The sequence below is a fragment of the Equus asinus genome, chromosome 2, assembly GCF_041296235.1.
Source record: "Equus asinus isolate D_3611 breed Donkey chromosome 2, EquAss-T2T_v2, whole genome shotgun sequence".
NCBI lineage: Eukaryota > Metazoa > Chordata > Mammalia > Perissodactyla > Equidae > Equus > Equus asinus.
Window position 1 is genome coordinate 51,935,814 of NC_091791.1, and position 18,814 is coordinate 51,954,627.

Here is an 18,814-nt window from a genome sequence, read left to right on the forward strand (position 1 = left end):
GCGCTGGGTTATATAAACACATTATCATTTGAGAGCGCCCTTGGCGTCCATCAGCATTGTAAACACGTACTAGTGTATATACTTCAAAATTAAAGAATGCACACGCAGAACCGGGAGCCTGAATTCATATTCCGAGCAGACTCGCTGCTCGCATTTATTGATTTATCATGCATCGTTTATTGTTCCAGTCCCTAAATGCAGTCGCTGTCCGTTCAATATTGTTTGCAAAATCCCGAGATGTGTGTGCACTGCTCACTTGTCTTTCTGTTCTTTTTTTTTTTGCTGAGTATTTTTTTTGCGAAGCGAACAAATGCATTAATATTTATATGTTTATATAATCGATAACCCACTTTTCCCTTCCATGTAAATAGGCATCAAAAGATAATTTAACAGATTAGTTCTCGAAAACACGGCAGTGAGGAAGCGTAATTTAACTATCAAACAAATCTACATGTCTAATAACAGCAAATCTGCTAAGGAGCATTAGAAAGAGGAGCAGCGCCCCGGAATCTCTGCAGGAAATGTTCTTTATATTAGACATATACAAGCAGGTCCTGTCAGATGCACAGCGGAGCTCGCTAGCACTGGTCTCCTCCAAAAATCTCATCAGACGACACCCCTAGACAAGGGAGACTGAGAAGAGGGCGATCTCATCTTTACACAGTTTTAGGGTGGATTTTATTTTTACAAACCTTCCTATAGGTTTTTTGCCTTGATCCAGCCTCTTCCCGCCGAGATCTGATGGAGCCTTTCTCCCGATTATGAATTTGATCAACCCACATTTGGAAGGAAACCTACACAGTTTTGACAGGAGCTGAAAATTGAGTCGTCAGAGAAATATTAGGACATATTTTCAATCATTTTGGTGCCGAAGGGGAGGCAACAGCTCAGTTTTATATTGAGACATTACGCCGGCTGAAGGCAGAGAATGTTTTTCCCTGCCAGGACCTGATGCAATCCATTCAAGCCAACAAGTTTGGAGAGAATGTTGAGTTCAATCAATTCAGAACGTCGAGATGGAGCCCAACTCACTCCAGGTATTTCGCTCTCCTCCGCTCCTCCGATCCCGGCCCCCCCCCGGCTCCCGCCAGCCCCCCAGCTCACCCACACCTCTACACCCACCCACACCCCCCACAAACTTTTCACCAAACTTTTACCCTCTGCATCCCCCCAAATCATTTTTATTGTTTAAAAAATTCCCTGCACTGATCATACATACATAATGTAATTTTACCGCCTCAGATGGAGAGGTAGGGAGAGGTGGCGGTGGGGGGGGCCCGGAGTTTTTTTTTTTTTTTTAAGGGAGGCAGAAAATTTGTGGGCTCTATTATTTTTCCACCCAGCTTTATATCTGTTGGCTCCTCTGTATTAAGAGTGTGGATGTCTGTGTGTAAATGTGTCTGGGAATAGATGTTTGTGCTCTGATGGCTACATTATTTATTTGGTGCTTTTTTTCCCCTGCAGTGGGTCGGCTCACCGTGTGGCTTGCACGGACCTTACATTTTCTACAAGGCTTTTCAATTCCACCTTGAAGGCAAACCAAGAATTTTGTCCCTTGGCGACTTTTTCTTTGTAAGATGTACGCCAAAGGATCCGATTTGCATAGCGGAGCTCCAGCTGTTGTGGGAAGAGAGGACCAGCCGGCAACTTTTATCCAGCTCTAAACTTTATTTCCTCCCAGAAGACACTCCCCAGGGCAGAAATAGCGACCATGGCGAGGTGGTAAACTTATCTCTCCCTCTCCTTTTTCTTTATTATTCCCCCCCCCCCCGAATGCTTATTACAGGGCAAGCTTGAAAATACTGTATTCACTTCTGCAGGCGAGCAGGATCGACTCCTTTTTTAAAGGGGTAGCGCCACTAGCTGGGGCTCGAGTATTTTGCCATTGTCAGAGTTTGGCTGTCAGCTTTACAAAGAGGATCCAACTGCTGATTTTAGTCAAGATCAAATAACTTGTTCGAGGAGGGTTTTGTTCAAGGTTCTGTGTGTGTGTGTGAGAGAGAGAGAGAGAGAGAGGGAGAGAGAGATTGTTCGCTCTCCTGCTACTGCTGCTTGAACATCACATGCTTTTTATATTTTTTGCCGTTTGAAAATTTACCTTCGCGTCTGGCTCGGTCGGGGCTGGGTGGATTTCTTTCGGTGGGTTTCGATATTGTTCGCGTTTTTTTTTTAAGTAAGTATTTGATATGTTTAAGAGGGCGGAAATTACGAAATGGAGGCAGAGTGAGATCAAAAGCTATTGAGTTGGCAAAGACGTGTTGAATAAAGTGATAAATGACAGGTACTGGAATAATACATTCAAATAACTTGCAGATCTGCCCGGGCGGATTTCAAAGCGGTCGTGTAACCGGCACAAACACGTTAAGCATTAACAACTATCTCTCTCCCCCACCCCCTCCCCCTCGGACAAGCCATTTGATGTTCTAGTTTTCAATTACTCCACGCAAAGTGGACGTCTTCTAGTGCGATCTTTGGGGATGTGTGGGACGGGGACCGGGGAGGGAAGGGCAGAGGGGTGTGTATTCGCCCACTGGCCCTGCGGGCCCGGCGTCCTCCGTGCCCAAACCGCGCTCCCAGGGAGGGTGGGGAGGCACCCAGCCTCCCCGGCACGTTTCTGGGCGGCCGAGGGGGCGCTCGCCGCGCTCTCGGCAGGACGCCCGAGGTGAGCCCGCTGTCACCGGGCTCCAGGGCGGCCGCCTCCCTTCGGCTCTGTCATTTCACGTGTGACCGCAGTTCTGCGGGCTCCCCTCGTCAGCTGACGACCTCAGCGCCGTGGTACCTACCGGGGGAACTATTTTGGGGAGGCTGTGCCCTCGGCGCGGCGGGGAGGGAGGGCGCACGACCGCTTGGCAAGGCTTTGTGTTGCCCAAGCGAGAGCAGGGTAATCAAACTGAGACTTTTGAGGGCAGCTAGCTCTGTGACAGGCTCTCGAGCTTTCGAGGTAGGTGCAAGGATCTTTTTGTTAAATGAATGGTTCCCCGTTTAACTCATTCCGGAGCTTGGAGCTGCCTGCCAGCCCTTCCACAATTCCTTGGGCTTACAGAGTTGATTGTACTTTTGGCATCGCAGTTCACTCCCTCTCCCCGGGATCAAATTACCCATCAGTGGTCTTTGCCGGTTAATTACTGGAGTTCGTCAAAACGTTCGCCCTCGAATCTGCCTCTTCGGAAATAAGCCCCACCCTCCTCCCCTGACGCCTCCCCTCTTCTCCTCCGCCCTCCCCCGCCAGCTTTGGGTTTTAAACGTTCATATTTCCCGACGTCTGCCTGCAATTTTACAAAGGTGTTGTTTGGAAATACTGTGAAAAATCCTGCAACCTACCAACAGGTTGAGCTCCTTCCCTCTCCCAAGGTCTAGCTCGGCCCCTCCTCCGACCCAACTTTCCTGCGCAGCTGTCTTCCTCCCCCTCCTCCTCCCTATTTCTTATTATTTGCTTTTCAAATTTATTACTTCAACATGGCCTGTGATCTGGAAAAGGGAAGGATTAAATATCCAGAAAAGAGCTGGTGCCTAATAGACTTCTGACTAAACCCAGAAGGAAATTATTCAGTGTTTTATGGGATATTTTGTGGCCACTCTCTTTCTTTTTTTTGTTAATTGAAATTGGAATATTTTTTAAAGACCCCGAGTTGACCCCACTTGGTCCAGTTTTAATTGCTGTTGGTGTAATTAAATAGTGAATTCTGGTTTAAGAATAAAAGCAATATTAGCCGAAGGTTGCATCTGTTAGAACTGCTGAGAGTGAATAGATATATTTTTAAATACACGGCTTGAAAAAAATGGTTCGTTATGGGGAAATGAAAACGAACCATTGTAATGATCTGTGCGTTTCGTCGCTTCTACATGAGCCATACCTGAGAAAATTAATCTTGCCATTTAAAAGTAAACTCTAGGGGGCTTGGGGAGGGAGATGGCTCTATTTATAATCCTCAGCTGCATATGCATCGCCTAATATTATGCATGATTTGTTTTTTAATGCTAACACGACTGGTAATTAGCTGTATGATTATACTTGTATATTTCGTTAGGACTTTGGCTGATGTCATTGTGAATTATTCAGCCATATTAAAACAATTTTCAATTGAGATAATGACACGCCTCAAAATTATGCAAATGCAGACTGCATTGTGCAAAATAATTATGACAAATGTAAAGCAGGTAGAAAGTTTCCCAATGCAGATCGGTTTTCCACCCTGGTGATGTCATTTCCCCCCTGGCCTAAGTTAGTCATTCATTAGCAGAAGAGGAGCAGCGGAGGAGAGCTTACAGAAACCAGCATTTACTGCTGGCACCTAGAGGGGGCAACAGGGCCCTCTCATTAAGAAATTTGCTTTGTTTTCGCTTACTCCATTAACTTGTTTATATACACTGAAATGATTTTTGTTATTGATTTTAAATAGTTCTGAATGGTGCATTTGCCATTTGCAATGTGTAACTGAAGGAGAAAGGTTTCTTGGTGATGCGCGCTGTTACATGGAGAAAGCATTCAGCACATTTAATCAGCCAGTAGTTTATTTTAAGTAACCAAATAGAGGTTAATAATTTCTTGATTGACTGACATCAGCATCCATTTTGAAAGGCCAGCCAGGCCTCGGTGTGCTTTTTTGGTTTAAGAGAACCATTCTGTCTTTTTATGATTTCTAGAAATGTAAAGACGTCAGTTCTAAAAGCAGGAAAATTATCATTGGGCAAGATTAGAAATAGCGTCCCTGTGTGGTTTGCTATGATCTGCAGAGAGCTTTTTTAGGGAACATTTTCTTATTGGTCCTTGCAATAATTATAGGAGGCTGCATAAGGCAGGAACTTATATGCCCGTTTTATGGATGGAGACAGAGGCTTGGAGAGGCAGTGTGGTTTGTCAAAGGTCCTCAGGCTAGAACCTAGGCCTTCTTATTCTTTAGGGTTGGTTTACTTTTCCGCTGAAACCTACCCTTTAAACCAGAGCTTGAATATATCATATTATATTCTAAGGTGTGTACTAATGAGGCCAGTTCCTTGCACAGTTGACTAGTCAATCAGCTTTGCCAAAAGTCACCAGATATTTAGGTAGCAGAACCATTCAGATTCTATAAAGTTCAGCTAACCCTAGCCAGTGGTATATAACAATAACAGTTACATTTAATGCCAGTATTAGTAATCATTAAGAATTTATTATTAGTTTTAATAGTTATGGTAATGACATGCTTGCTTATATACACTGCTGCCTTTGCATCCTTCCTGTGCCGGCAGCTGGTGTTGAGGGAAAGCATTCCAGAAAGAGTCACATCTTGATTCGGCATTTACTATTTGTTTGACCTTGAAGAATCATAAGCACTCTGAGCCTCAGTTTCTTCAGCAACAAAATGGGAAGAATAATAAGGCTGACTGTGGATTGTTGTGGATATCAAGAGGCATTATATGGGCAAAAGTACTTTATAAGCTGTAAAGTTTCTAAATAGAACAGAGTTATGATCATGGTGGCCCTTATTCTAGATATTCTTAATTTATAAATAATAAACATAATAACTTTTATGTCTGTATGGAGGTTCCTGGCTCTAATCATGATACTGTCTTAAATTACCATGAAAGTGAAGAGTAGGACCATATGCAAGGAGTTAAGTGTCTTCAGTAATTACCCCAAATTGCCACATTCAGCCAGTAGCTCTTCAGAGGAAGAAAATGGCGAAGTAGGCGGGTAATTGGTTCTGTTACTGGGTAACTTCTGATTACATTCATTTCCAAATTGCCAAGTACTTAAGCTATTGCCAATATACCCTCTTAAAATAGGTGGATGTGCAAGCTTGGATTTCAGCCTGACTGGCCATGGGCTGGATTCTACAAGAAGGTTTGCTGGTCACGTGCAACTGAGTGTGGATGAGTAAGCTAATGATGTCAGGGAGTCAAGATCAAGCACATCTGGGCATTACAGATGCTAGCGTGCAGCCAGGATTTCTAAAAGTGGTTTGACTATCTCCAGCCTCACTATCTGGTTAAAAATTGTTTAAAATGGATATTCCAGAGCCCCTACTGAAATTAACTCAATTAGAATTCTGGAATTGGGGTCCAGGATTCTGCATTTTGTTTGTTTATTATTTATTTTTTGGTGAGGAAGATTCACCCTGAGCTAACATCCATGCCAATCCTCCTCTAGTTTGTATGTGGGATGCCTCCACATCATGGCTAATGAATGGAGTAGGTCTGCGCCTGGGATCCAAACCCATGAACCTGGGCTGCTGAAGTGGAGCGTGCAGAACTTTAAGCACTTGGCGGCAGGGCCAGCCCCAGGATTCTGCGTTTTAAACGTTTTAAACAGTCTTGCTCTAGCTTTGTGATCTTGGGCAAGTTTTAAACTCTCCATGCCTCAGTTTTCTCATCTATAAAATGGAAATATAGCATCTACTTCCTAGGATTATTTAAGGATTAAATAAATTAAGACATGTAAAGTGCTTACAGCTGAGGTTGGCACATAGTAGATTCTGCAATAGTGGTTGGCTCATTATTATTATCATTAATATAGTGTTATTGTTCTCATTGAAGTTTGGGACCACTACTATAGACCTTCCTAAACAAAGCTTTTCTCTATGAGAGGGCAGCATCTAGGTTAGTTTGCTAGAACATAGAGCAATTCAGTTCCCCCCAAATTAGGCTGGCTTTCATCTGTATGTTGAGTTTAGCTGTGTCACCAAAATAAAAGATTCCTTAAGGATTTGCATTTTAGTATTGAAGTATGTTGATTACTGGATCAACAGGCTATTTTAAAAGATTTGCCTGATCATATCACACATGGGGTTAGGTAGACACATTCTGCAATCTAGGATTGTCCCTGCTCTATCTGTGGATAGCCACTCCATCTCTGGTTTGTATTCATGAGCTTATTTTTCAGAAATTTCTGAGACTTCTTCAGTGACTTCATTGGCCTTGGACAATTTCTTTAAGTTTCCTGAGCCTCAGTTTCTTCATCTGTAAAATGAATTTAATGATCTCTACTTTGCTGTGAGAATTAGAAGACATCATAATGAAAAGAGCCTGGCAACTAGCATAGTACCCATACCTGAGAGCTCAGCAAATGATGGATGCTGTTATTATAGTTATTTACTTTTAGTAATGATTACTTAAGCTAAGAGAAAGAATATCTTAACTCTGCCTGACAGGCCCTTTAGAACTTGGGTGAGAACGAATGAATTATATGGAGAGAATTTGTTGGACTGTGACAAGTCTCAGCAAACTAAGGCCTGAGGGCCAAATCTGGCCCTCTGTCTGTTTTTGTAAGTAAAGTTTTATTGGAACATAGTCAGACTTGTTTGTTTATATATTGTTTATAGCCTCTCTCAGGCTTCCATAGCAGAGTTGAACAGTTGTGACCATGACCATATGGCCCGCATGGTGGAAAATATTTACTGTTTGGCCCCTTATAGAAAAGTTTGCTAAAGCCCCTGGTTTATAAGGAATGTGATTGTGTACCGTTTTCTCTTTCTTATTTGGATTTGGAGCAAGATCCAGTAATATAAGAAGTAATTTAACATTAATATGTCAAAACATTTACATATACAAAACTCTTTCAACATTGAGTCTAGGATATTCAAATCTGAGAATCAGTAGAATATATACTAAGTTACATTTTGTATGGTTAGGATTCTAACTCTAGACCAAGTTGGTATCACCTATCTTGAGTTAATCAAAAATTGCTTGCTGAGTGCTAACCACGTGCTCAGCGCTCTGCTAGGTACAGAGATGGATACGAAACCCTTCATCATGTGGCCCCTTTTCTCAAGAAGCTTATCAGTCTTGGGAGAGAGATGAGATCAATACATGTTTTTAAAAAATGTATAAACAATATAATATGCTGTATAACACGTTGGTGAATTGTGCTGACAATAAATGTAATAGTGTGTTCAAAGGAAGGCTCACTGCCTGTTTTTGCAAAAGGAATTTATCCAACTCCTCAGATGTTGACTGAAGACCTATTCTGTGCTGGACAATGGGATACAGAGATAAAGGAGAATGGCCCCAGCCTTCTAAGAGCTCATAGTCTACCCCATAGACAGACACTAGTCACAGAGCTGCTGCCAGATTCTTTCTGTCTATGTTCTTTAGTTAAAGTAGAGGTTAACTAAGGTTACTATTTATTTGTAGCCTTCTGTGATCTTTCTGGAAACTAGAAAGTGAAGTCTCGTTCACTGATCCGTAGATCACCTACTTTGTGTTGCAGCCTGTTCTAGACCCTGGGGCTACAGCAGTGAACAAGACAGACAAGAATCCCTGCCCTCCGGAAGCTTACCATGCAGTGGTTGGTTTCAACCTCCCTTGTACTTGGCAAATTGTGCCTTCTGGGATGGTTGGCTGTGTTCTTTTCCTTTTCGCCTGTCACTCCCCCTGTCCCCTCCCCACTACAGTGCTGTTCTCAGGAGCAGAGGGTTGTGCTTTATCCACCTCTGGGTCCCCCACAGTATTCAGTGCTATTCGCTAATCCACTATACTGACTGAATCACATAATTAAAATACCTTCTTTCCCACAGTCCGCTTTCTTTAAGCATGGCCCAGTTTCTTTCTGGGAAAGGAGCTACGATTGGTCATTCACATGTGGGCCAACTCCAGCCCCCATCCACACTCCTTTCTCTTCTAAAACCCGTAGTCGTTTTGCACTGGAGGATGTGAAAAAGTTCTAGGAGCACTCAACAAAGAAATTAGTAAATATTTGGGACTCAATGGTCAGGCTGGAGCCAGCATCTCCATTGCATTGAGTACTTTTCCAATCTTCAGCCATCAGCCCATAAAAAGTCCGGGCTTTGGGGAGGCAATCTGTGAAAAGACTAGACTTCAGGGACGAAGAGTCAGTCCTCACCTGAGCATTGGTCGGCACTTCCCTCGAGCAGCATATTTTTCAGACTGTTGGTCTTAACTAGGCCACATGTTTGATAGCAAGTCAAAATTGTAAGCAATTAAAACCTCTTTTCACATTTTGAGTGTCAGGCACATACTAAGGAAATGTTATTTTTATGAAGTACACGAGCCCATACACGTAAATACTTCGTTATTAATTATTAATAAAGCATACGATTGTTCAGAGTGGCATCTAGTGACACATGATTCAGGCTCATTTATCAAAGTCTAGTTTTAACCAACATCCAGAATATAATTGCTCGAATCAAATGCATTTGCTTGTCATTTTTTATAGCCAGGATAGCTGGATATTTGCCATCTTCTACTCAGAATAATATTGTAGCTAGTGATTACCCGTTGGCTTGGCTTTTAAAGAAATTTAAAACAAATTTATCGATTGTTGGCTTAAGGATTCATTCGCCTCTCAGAAATGTGGTCATGGATTCCTGCATTCCTTGATAAATCTGCTCCTGCGCCCTTGCACGAGGATAGCTTTCTTCAGCCACACCATGATCTTCACTGGCTTGCTGGGGATTAGAACCTGGGTCTTAACCTTCAGGGAACATGGCTCACACCCTGGACTGTGAGTGTCTGTATTAACAACACATTTCAAACATGCAGATGATGATGATTATTGAAAGGGTGCTTTAGAATCATGCTAATGGCATCAATCTCCAGCACACACTTGCGTAAATTAATTCTGCTTTTAAAATCAGATGCACTGTTAGCTGCGTTAAAGATGGATATTTGACATTTATCATGCAGACTAGGATGGGTGGTTTAATCACATGAAATTTCTGTAGAATCTTTGTGGCTGTATAAACACGCACAGTGGCGTGTGTCCTTGCACACATGACCATCAAGTTCACAGTCCCATCTCCGTCCTTGTGCCACGGTGAGAAAAACAGGGTAGAGGCCACGTGTTGCTAGTCAGTATAGTGGATCCATAAACATCTTTCCCCCCTACCTTTTCTTTCTCATGACTCCGAGCATCCCTGGGCTGTGAAACATGCCCCCTCCTCTCCATGGTTGAGTTCCAGGCCTGATCAGTGGCACTAAACATTAAACTCTTGTCTTTGAGAATAATAGGCTTTGCTTTCTACACCCTCAAGCATGTTGAGCTACTGTGCAGGCTGGAAAATAAAAATGTTCTAATTGTGTCTTTTAAATAAGCATAGGAGTGAATTAATTAGACCATATTTTGTCTTTAGTTGCTTAGTTACACAATAGTATTCCTGAGCACGAGTAAGATAAATTGGCTCTTTTTGTGCTGCCTGTCCCTTAATCATAATTACTGTATTGCTTAGGAGAGTAAAGCATACATAGATTTTGAATTTTTTATTAATAGTCAAAAATATGCATATGATATATAAAGTATATGCTGTTCAACCTGTTTTATATGCTTTTATGTGAGAAGAAGTTTTATTGTGGTGGTAACATTTGCATTAGTTGCTCAAAGATGTAGTTCTGGGAAATACATAATTGAAATGTTTTTGAATTGCTTTTTCTGGCCTTTTCAATCTTATTCAAAATAATAGTGCCTCCAGTCCTGGAGCAGTCATTCTCATTTGATTTAACATCTTTCTTTGCGCCGCATGCGTGGCGCCCAGTTTTAACCCTGCAGAGCCTAGATGAGGTTCTGTGATTCATTGGCCTCATACATCGCTCCTTATGTTTTTGGGCTCACACTGTCCAGGGGCAGGGAGACAGCAGAGCGCCTGCATCCTGCAGCTATTACTCCAGTGCCCTTCACCCTTGGCACACTTCCACGTTCCTTGCAGATGGCTCCAGGGTTAGAGATCATAGGAATTTGTTTTAGCTTAAGCCAGACAATGCTATGTGCTTGCCTTCTGGGGTCTTGCAAAATGGGATGTTGCTACTGGAACTTGGGTTTCTAGCCCCCTCCCCCCACCCTCCACTCCACCAAGGAAGGCAGCAAGAGTTGGGCAGCTTGATATAGTTATTGAACAATGGGAAAGTCTGCCTTAAGACCCAGGGTGCATGCTGGGTAAACGTATGTGAAAATTGACCCCATTGTTCTGTTGTATTTGAAAAGCAAGTAAATTATTTACAGATATTTGCTAATTAAAGCACATGTTTTACCAGCACAAAAGAACACAGTATAACTGGAGACAAAGCCCTAAGTGAGAATAATTTAAACTTGCTAATTCTGTGTGTTCTTCTTAATGGAAGAATGTGTTTTAAAAATATGTATATATACCTACATATTAAATTGTTTGTATATGGGTATGGATGTATAGGGTTTTGTGGTTTTTTACCCCTACAAGGGAAGCCTTGCATGCTAAAGAGAAAACACGACAAGTTACCCTTCAGTTACTTATCGCTAGGCCTGGCTCAAGCTCCCTACGGAACATCAGAGGTGGAAATCATTTCGATAGAATACTGTTTTCCGTTTGGTCCAAGCTTTGCTTGCCATCATCTAGTTTGAGGCCAGCTCAGAGTACTACTGGAAAAAAATCAAACTAGCGAGATATACCAGAGAATACGAATGTTCTCACTCATTATCTTGACCTCAGACGTTCCTCAACGACAGGCCCGGGTATAATTGTTTTTCTTCTGTGACCACCCAACTTTAAGGACGTTCTGGTTGGAAATTTCCATTGTGGAACGAAGGCCACTGACATGCACTGAAGGGGTCACATGCAGAGAAGGTTGCTTATACTGTTCCCAGAGACCTTCTCCTGGCTGGAACGTTGGCGTATCCATAGTTGCAGCTGGTCCCTCTGGCTCTGCCATCGGCACAGACACATTTGGTTTAAGGTGTGATTGATTGGAGATTCCTTGGCATTGTTGATAAAAACGACCAACAGGACTTGCCGTGGTTATCTAAGAAAAAGACTGGTGTCTAATTTGGCATGGACATTTTAATAGACTCACAGATTGAAGAGAATGCATCCAGCCCCCTTTATTTATAGATGCAGAGACTAAAGCCCAGAAAAATCTAGAACCTGTGAATGACAGAAGTGGAACTAGAACCCAGCGTCCTCAGGCACAGTGGTCTGCTGCTTTGGGGAAGGGCTGCTCTCTTGAGGTTATACTCTGAGAAAGTAGGCAAGTGTTTTCCATAGTTGTGTTTAGGGTGGGTCATTCCAGTCCCCTGTCTTATACCAGTAGATGGTGCCTCTATGGGACATCACTTTTATAAAATCACTAATGCAGAGTATGGACTTTAGTCTAATGACAAGATACTTGCCAAAGGGCAGTGATTACATAGAAACCAGGCTTGACATTCAGGGTCCCCGACTGGATGTCACCTTCATTGCCTTCATTTCCATATTCTTTCCTGAAGCCGAGAGGGCCCTCTAATGGGGATATTTCTATTGACTTAAGAAAAGCTTTGTCGAGATTTGCTCTTGGTAATAAGTGGAATTGGCATTTTTGCCACCATCTCATATTCATAGATGGTTTCATTCATTCAGAAATGTTGAGTGTGTGCCTACTGTGTGTCAGTTCTCTGCACTGAGCATATAATAGTGAATATGACTAATACACAGATAAAGGTTTCTGTTCTCACAGAGTGAGCTTACTCTCCTGTAGTAAGAAGAAGCAACTTAATTGATCATTCAAAATAAAGGAAAAGTATCTCCATAAATTTTAGTCTCAGAACCACATTCACGCTTCCTCCTTCTAGAGTGTTTTCCCTTCTCTTCTCTATGTATTCATAATCCAGAGAAAATGTCCCAACTGTCTCTTCTTCAAAACCACACAGAAGTTCACACAGTGTTTTCAATGAAGTCACATTTTCTGTTTATTGAGTAGTCATTATGTGTCAAGCATTGCATATATATTAATATATAAATTAAATATTCATTTAATTCTTCAAGAAATTCTCTAAGGTTGTAGTATTATGACATTTTCATACTTTATTAATGAAGCAAATGAGACCAAAGAGATTAATTAACTTGCCCAAGGTCATATATAGCTAAGACTCAGAGCCAAGATTGAAACCCAGTTTCTTCTGGATTCTGCCAGGACTGATGACCTTTATGTCCCTCTATAACTTTAGAATATATTGAGAGCTCCTAACATTGAGACTTTCATTGTATACTGACCTATTGTCTGATTGAGCCTTTATGAAGAGTGTTTCTTTTGGTCTTTCATTTACTTATTCTGCGTATGGTTCTTGAAGGCTTCTATCTTGTTCTCTAGGAACCTGCTGTCAAATTGGCAGTTGACAGATACACAGATAACTCAGTAATAATACTGTGCACTTGTGTAATAAAATGTTTAAAAGGGCTCTTTAAATCGCACATCCCCACAGCAGGCACACAGTGCCTCTCGATCATTTCACGGGAGAGGGAACTTGGCCTCAGTCCCTCCAGACTGCCTTCTCTCGGGCCCTGGAGAGACAGAGGTGGGAGACCAGGCAGATCGTGTCTTCTTGGAGCTTACCATCAAGTCGGGAGCACTCTCATGATTGATCAAACTATCACAAATAAGTGGGTGATTTTCTGGTGTGGTCATTGTGAAGAAGGGAAAATGCGGGAACCTATGATAGGGCTGCCTGATCCTGCCTGGAAGGGCTGTGGAGGCATTTGGGAGGAAATAATGTTTAAGCTCAGCTGTAACGAGATTCTGGGGTGAAGATTGGGAAGAGGTTTCTTGGCAAGATGTGGAGGTGATGGGAGCTGTCTCCCTGCAGGATGATTTCTGGGCTGATTCTAATCTTGGCAAATCCAGTAACAGGTTAGAGATGCCACTGATGCTCACTTGAGGCACGATTGTTCTAGATGTCATTGATATCTAGACACCTAGACAGCATCTTCAGAGCTGATTTACATTGTCTGGCTCTGGAGAAGGTTGAAAATAAGGGTCAGCAAACTAAGGCCTGTTGGCCAAATCTGGCCTGCTGCCTGTTTTGTAAATAAAGTTTTATTGGCACACAGCCATGCCTAGTTGTTTACAAATTGTCTCTGGCAGCTTGCACACTGTAGTGGCAGAGTTGAGTAGTTGCGACAGAGACTGTATGACGCACAGAGCCTAACATATTTACTCTCTGGCCCTTTACAGAAAATGTTTGCCTGACCGCTGGTCTAAAATGATATTCATAAAGGTAATAATAAAACTAAATGCTGACAGCTTTATAAGTGACCTTTTATTTGCTCCTCAGAACAATAACACTATGAGGTAGGTTCTAGTGTCATCTCCATTTTGTAGAAAGGTAATCTGAGAGGTTAGGTAACTGGTCCAGGTTTCGAAAGTCATGCATCAGGCAAATGACAGAGACTGAATGGGAACTCGAACCATCTTAATTCCAAAACACAGATGGCAGAAACATTGTGCTGTCGTGTTGACAAGAAGAGGAAACAGGGTTGGTGTCAGAAAAGGGGTATCAAATTGCTGAGATTTTCCTCTGTGAAATAAAACTGCACAACAGTTGTATCCATCTTTCAAGGTCCTGTTCAAAAGCCGCCTCCTCTGAGATGTCTTCCACTGACTCTAGGGGAGCAGGGAGCTATGAGCAGAGGCACACGTGTAAACACCCACGGGGCCAGGCAGGTAAGAAGAAGTGAAGTCAGCCAGGTGTGCGAGACAATATAATGTTTGGGGGAACTGGGCGGCACGTGACTCGTTCTAATGTTGCTTCTCAGGTCCTGCTCATCATTGCCGGGCAGGAATGTTGTCCCATATTGCCAGAACTTTCCATTTTTCCAGAGACATGCCAGAAATCCAGATTTTTGTGTGATTTTAGTTGGCAGGTCAATCCACTTTTTCAAAAACTGTGTGTGGCTAAACAAAACATGCCTTCGGTCTAGAGGCTGCCACCTTGCAATTTCTAGAACAAAGCTTTGGAGTATTACGATTTTTGAAACTTTTTCATATTTGGCTAATTTTCTATACATAAAGCAAAAGGAATCTGTTGGTCCTAAAGGGGCAGCAAAGAAAGCAGTGGGGGAGAGCCGGGCTCTGTCCTGGGGGCACAGGTCCGCCTCAGGGAAGGTACAGGGATCGAGATGTGGAAAGAAAGAAGTGCGTGAGTGGGAAGGTGGCCTGTAGCCATGCGGCTCCTCGAGAAGCGGAGCTTGTGAGCAGGCCCTTGAAAGTTACCAGGGCTTTCATTTTGAATAATGAGGGTAAGAGAGGGGGAAATCTAGGCAGAAGAAAAGCTGTAGGCAAATAGGAAGGAAGGACATATGGACCAATACAGATAATACAATTATCTGCATAATGCAATGCAGATAAAGTCTGCATTTGGCAAGAGAGCAGGGTCTAGAGGAAATTAAGGTAAGCTGAGGCCAGACCTCAGGGAGTCTAGCAGGTCAGTTTTAGAAGACTGGACTTGAATCTGAAGGCAGTGCTGATTAATAATTTCACATGTGTGTTTTCTCTTTCTAGTTAGAATATAAACTCTTAGTCTTGAAGCTTAGTGAACCAAATGTGACTATTTACTCTGCCAGTTAGTGGCTGCATATTACCTTGGTCAACTTAATCTCTGGGGTCTCAAGTTTCTTTATCTGTGAAATGGGTTAATCTTGCTGCACTGTGAATATCAAATGCAAGTTGTGTGGGCGTAGAGCACCAAACCATGCCCTGTCTTATCCCAGGCTTTTAGCATATACTAGTCATCTGCCCTGCCCTTCCTGGTCAGGAACCAAATCCTAACTTTATTGTCCCTGTTAAGCCTGTCATGGTGCTAAACTGTTAATAGCCTCTTAATAAGTAATTTATTGTTTGAGTCATTAGACAACTAACTATTGTTTGAGAAACAATAACTAAGAAAACTATCCATTATAAATAGAGTTAAGCTTCCTGGTTCTCCATCTGTCCCAAGAGATGTTTCTGATGTTTAATTTCAGAAGTTTTGATCCCTATTTGAGGTTTCCAGTCACTGTGAAGGCGACACCCTCAAAACTATTCTGTTCTGTTCCATTTAGGTCTTAAAGGACCTTTAGGGGTATCTCTTCCATCAGCCACAACAAAATAAAATGAGATGGGAGAATGATGGAGTCAAGAGACAAAACCTGCATTCCAGATGTTCCATCTCAGTATGCCAAAGAAAGTTCAAACCTGGTCCTTCCCAGCCCCTCCCCCGCCTTCATGATGCAACCTCCAAGAAACCTGGTGTTGATCTGCTGAATGTGCACAACATTGAATTTATTTTAAATACCCTCACTTTCCCACCATTTTTTACAAGCCTCTCCTATTCTTCAAAACACCCCTATTTTGAAAATTTGTTTCACCCTCTTCTCATCTCCTCCTCCTTTTCCTCTTCTTTTGGTGCTGGTGGTGGGGAGTGTGTTACAAGCCAACTCCCTTAAGATGGGTACTGCCAGGTTCTTTTAAAAAAGCAGAAAGCATTAGCAAAATGATGTAAAGGGAGAGGGTCCCAGCCAAAATGGCTGGGGATCTTAGAAGAAGGATCTTCAAAATAGAGACTGCCTGCTGAGCCATTAAATCCTTTTGCTTTGGGTTAATCCCACAGTGTATATCAGATTACTAGAATGCAGATGAAAACACTGCTGTAGGACTCAGTCTCCTCACCAAATTATTCCAGAATCTAGTGTCCAAGGGTTATAAATACAGAAAATAATTGAATTCTGTATGTCTTAAGTGAAATAATCTGTTCCATTCTGTTTCTTGTGAATATTCTCCATAATAGTCTAATTGTGTTTTGTGCTCCTGGGGGCTGAATGTGTTGGTTCAGCAACAATGCATTGGGTTGTAAAATATGAATCCCCAACTATCTGGGCAGGCAAAAAGAAGGTTCTAATAAAAAAGCTGAAGATGCTTTTCCTAATGCAAATCGCATGAATCATGTAAATGGTAGTGTCTTTTAAAATTATCAACAGGCTCTGTTTTTTTTTTCTTTACAGTGGTAGGTTCTGTTTCTCACTCCACATTTTTGATGTTACTAGATCAGTAATTCAATAGACAGCTAAGCAGGTGTTCAAATCACTTCTGACCCCCAGAATTCCTTAAATGACCCCTCGAAGCAGTGGAGTGAAAACATTCTCAGCATGTCAGAATATTGAGATATCTCAGTTGTCTTAATTTTTTTAGGGGAGGGGGCTTAATTTTTAAAGCCTCTTTTCTGCTCCCCTCCCGCCCCCCTTTTCTCTTTTTAAGCAAAGAGAAGGCTTGCCTTGATCTTGGCCTTCAGGACTGGGGGATTGTGTGTCTACAGGACCTGCAGATTATGCTTATAGGCAACACAGTTCTCACTGGGCAGCTGTGCCAAGGGCCTTTAAAAGATGTCTTGAAAAAGTGGGAGGAGGAAAAGAGACATGAGGCTTGGGATTTTTCGGTGGTAGCTAAGGACATAATATAATATTGCTCTTGAAAAGCATAACATTTTTATTTTTAAATATAGGCCTTTTGACTGCAAACTTTTATTCAGTTAAATTGAAGCAGTATTTATTGGTGTATATGAGGTACTATGGAGATGATAGAGATGGATAAGATCTGCCCCTCTCCTAGTTGCTTAGAGAAGATGAAACCTAAAGTTAGCCTTACTGGGTAAGATTGTATTTTCCTTTGCCCCTTCCATCCTGAAAGGTATGCTGATACTGTTAAATAGTATTCCTGGAAATTTCTATGGGTATCCAAAAAAGAAAAGATCTCTTGTGTAGGCAGTTGCTTCAGGATTCAGGCAGTTGCATAAAGCATTTTTCCATTGGCTTGTCAACTTCTTAGCAGAAATTAATCTAATTTCCAGGCATGGTTGAAACTAGTATTTAGCACCTTGTTTCACAGGCTTAATTTCATTGTCAGGCAAAAATGTGTAAATGTATCCCACGTTAAAGATTAGTGTATTATTATCCATTGTTGCGTAATGAAGTACTTCAAATTTTGTGTCTTAAAACAAGATTTACTATTCACAGTTTCTGCGGGTCAGGAGTCTGGGAAGGCTGTCTGAGTGCCTCTGGTTCGGGGTCTCTCAAGGCTGCAGTCAAGGTGCCCGCCCGGGCTGTAGTCATCTCAAAGCTCTGTTTGGGTAGAATCCACTTCCAAGCTCACTCCCTTGCCTGTTGGCAGGCCTCAGGTCTTCACGAGCTGTGAGACTGAAGGCCTCATTCCTCCCTGGTAGCTGGCCTCAGCCTCCCTCAGTTCCTTGCCATGCTGCATGGGCTGCTCCACTGGCCAGCTTTCAACATGGCAGCTGATTTCCCTCATGGTGTGCAAGCGAGACTGAAACCACAGTCCTTTTGTAACCTAATCTCAGAAATGACATCCCATCACTTTTGCCTAATTCTGTTTGTTGGAAGTGAGACATTACATCCAGCCCACACTCAAGTGGAGGGGATTACACAAGGGCATGAATACAAGGGGTGGACATCATTAGGGGCCATCTTAGAGGCTGCCTGCTGCAGTCAGCAATGGGACCCATCACTTCAGTATAAAGTTAGTCTGATGAGGGTCGAATGATATTCTTCTTACCCTGTCTTGTTTTTTTTTTCTTCTCCTTTTGTTGTTATTATGCATTCTCCTTGGGTGGTTCCTTCCAAACACCTCCCCACTCTTCGGGGTATTTAATTATAGATGACATACAGAGTAGACAGCAGGTTGCTTTAATCTTTTAAAGATTTGTTAGTCTTAGAGCATGTCAACAAGCTGTATTGGGTCTTTCTTAAACCTAATGTCTTGATCAGTGAATCTGAAGAGTTCTGCTAGAAAGGGCATTGTGTCTGGTGTGATGATGAGTCTGCAGGTAGAAGGGGAAGGAGGGCCCTGTACCTCATATAATTAAACAGATTCCTTAATGCATAGGAAAATAGATATGTTTCATGCACAGTGGTTGAGGAGGGGCATTAAATCAGATTGACATATGTCCATGTAAAGTGGTCCTAAACATCCAGCTGAAAGAGATTGTTGCCCCAGTTTTTGTCTCTAATGAGTTTGTCTGTAGGAGATGAGCATGTCCCCACCAGGCTCCAACCTTGTGCATATGTCAGGGAGCAGCTGGCCTTCCGTCTCTTAAATTCTGTGGAAATTA

The 18,814-nt window shown here is 42.4% G+C and overlaps 1 protein-coding gene across 3 annotated transcripts in view; it reads left to right on the forward strand.

Moving 5' to 3' along the window:
• Positions 1 to 516: 516 nt before the first annotated feature.
• The window catches only part of ARID5B (AT-rich interaction domain 5B), a 173,593-nt gene continuing 155,295 nt past the window's right edge, over positions 517 to 18,814 (forward strand). Inside the window, exons 1-2 of one of the 3 annotated variants that reach the window (XM_070488567.1) lie at positions 517 to 1,037; positions 1,465 to 1,719. In XM_070488567.1, the coding sequence (XP_070344668.1) occupies positions 1,017 to 1,037; positions 1,465 to 1,719 (276 nt within the window). In that variant the 5' untranslated portion in view covers positions 517 to 1,016. Of the gene's footprint in view, positions 1,038 to 1,464; positions 1,720 to 2,430; positions 2,942 to 18,814 lie in introns of those variants that run through there. The other 2 variants (XM_070488569.1, XM_070488574.1) reach the window with 2 other exon arrangements.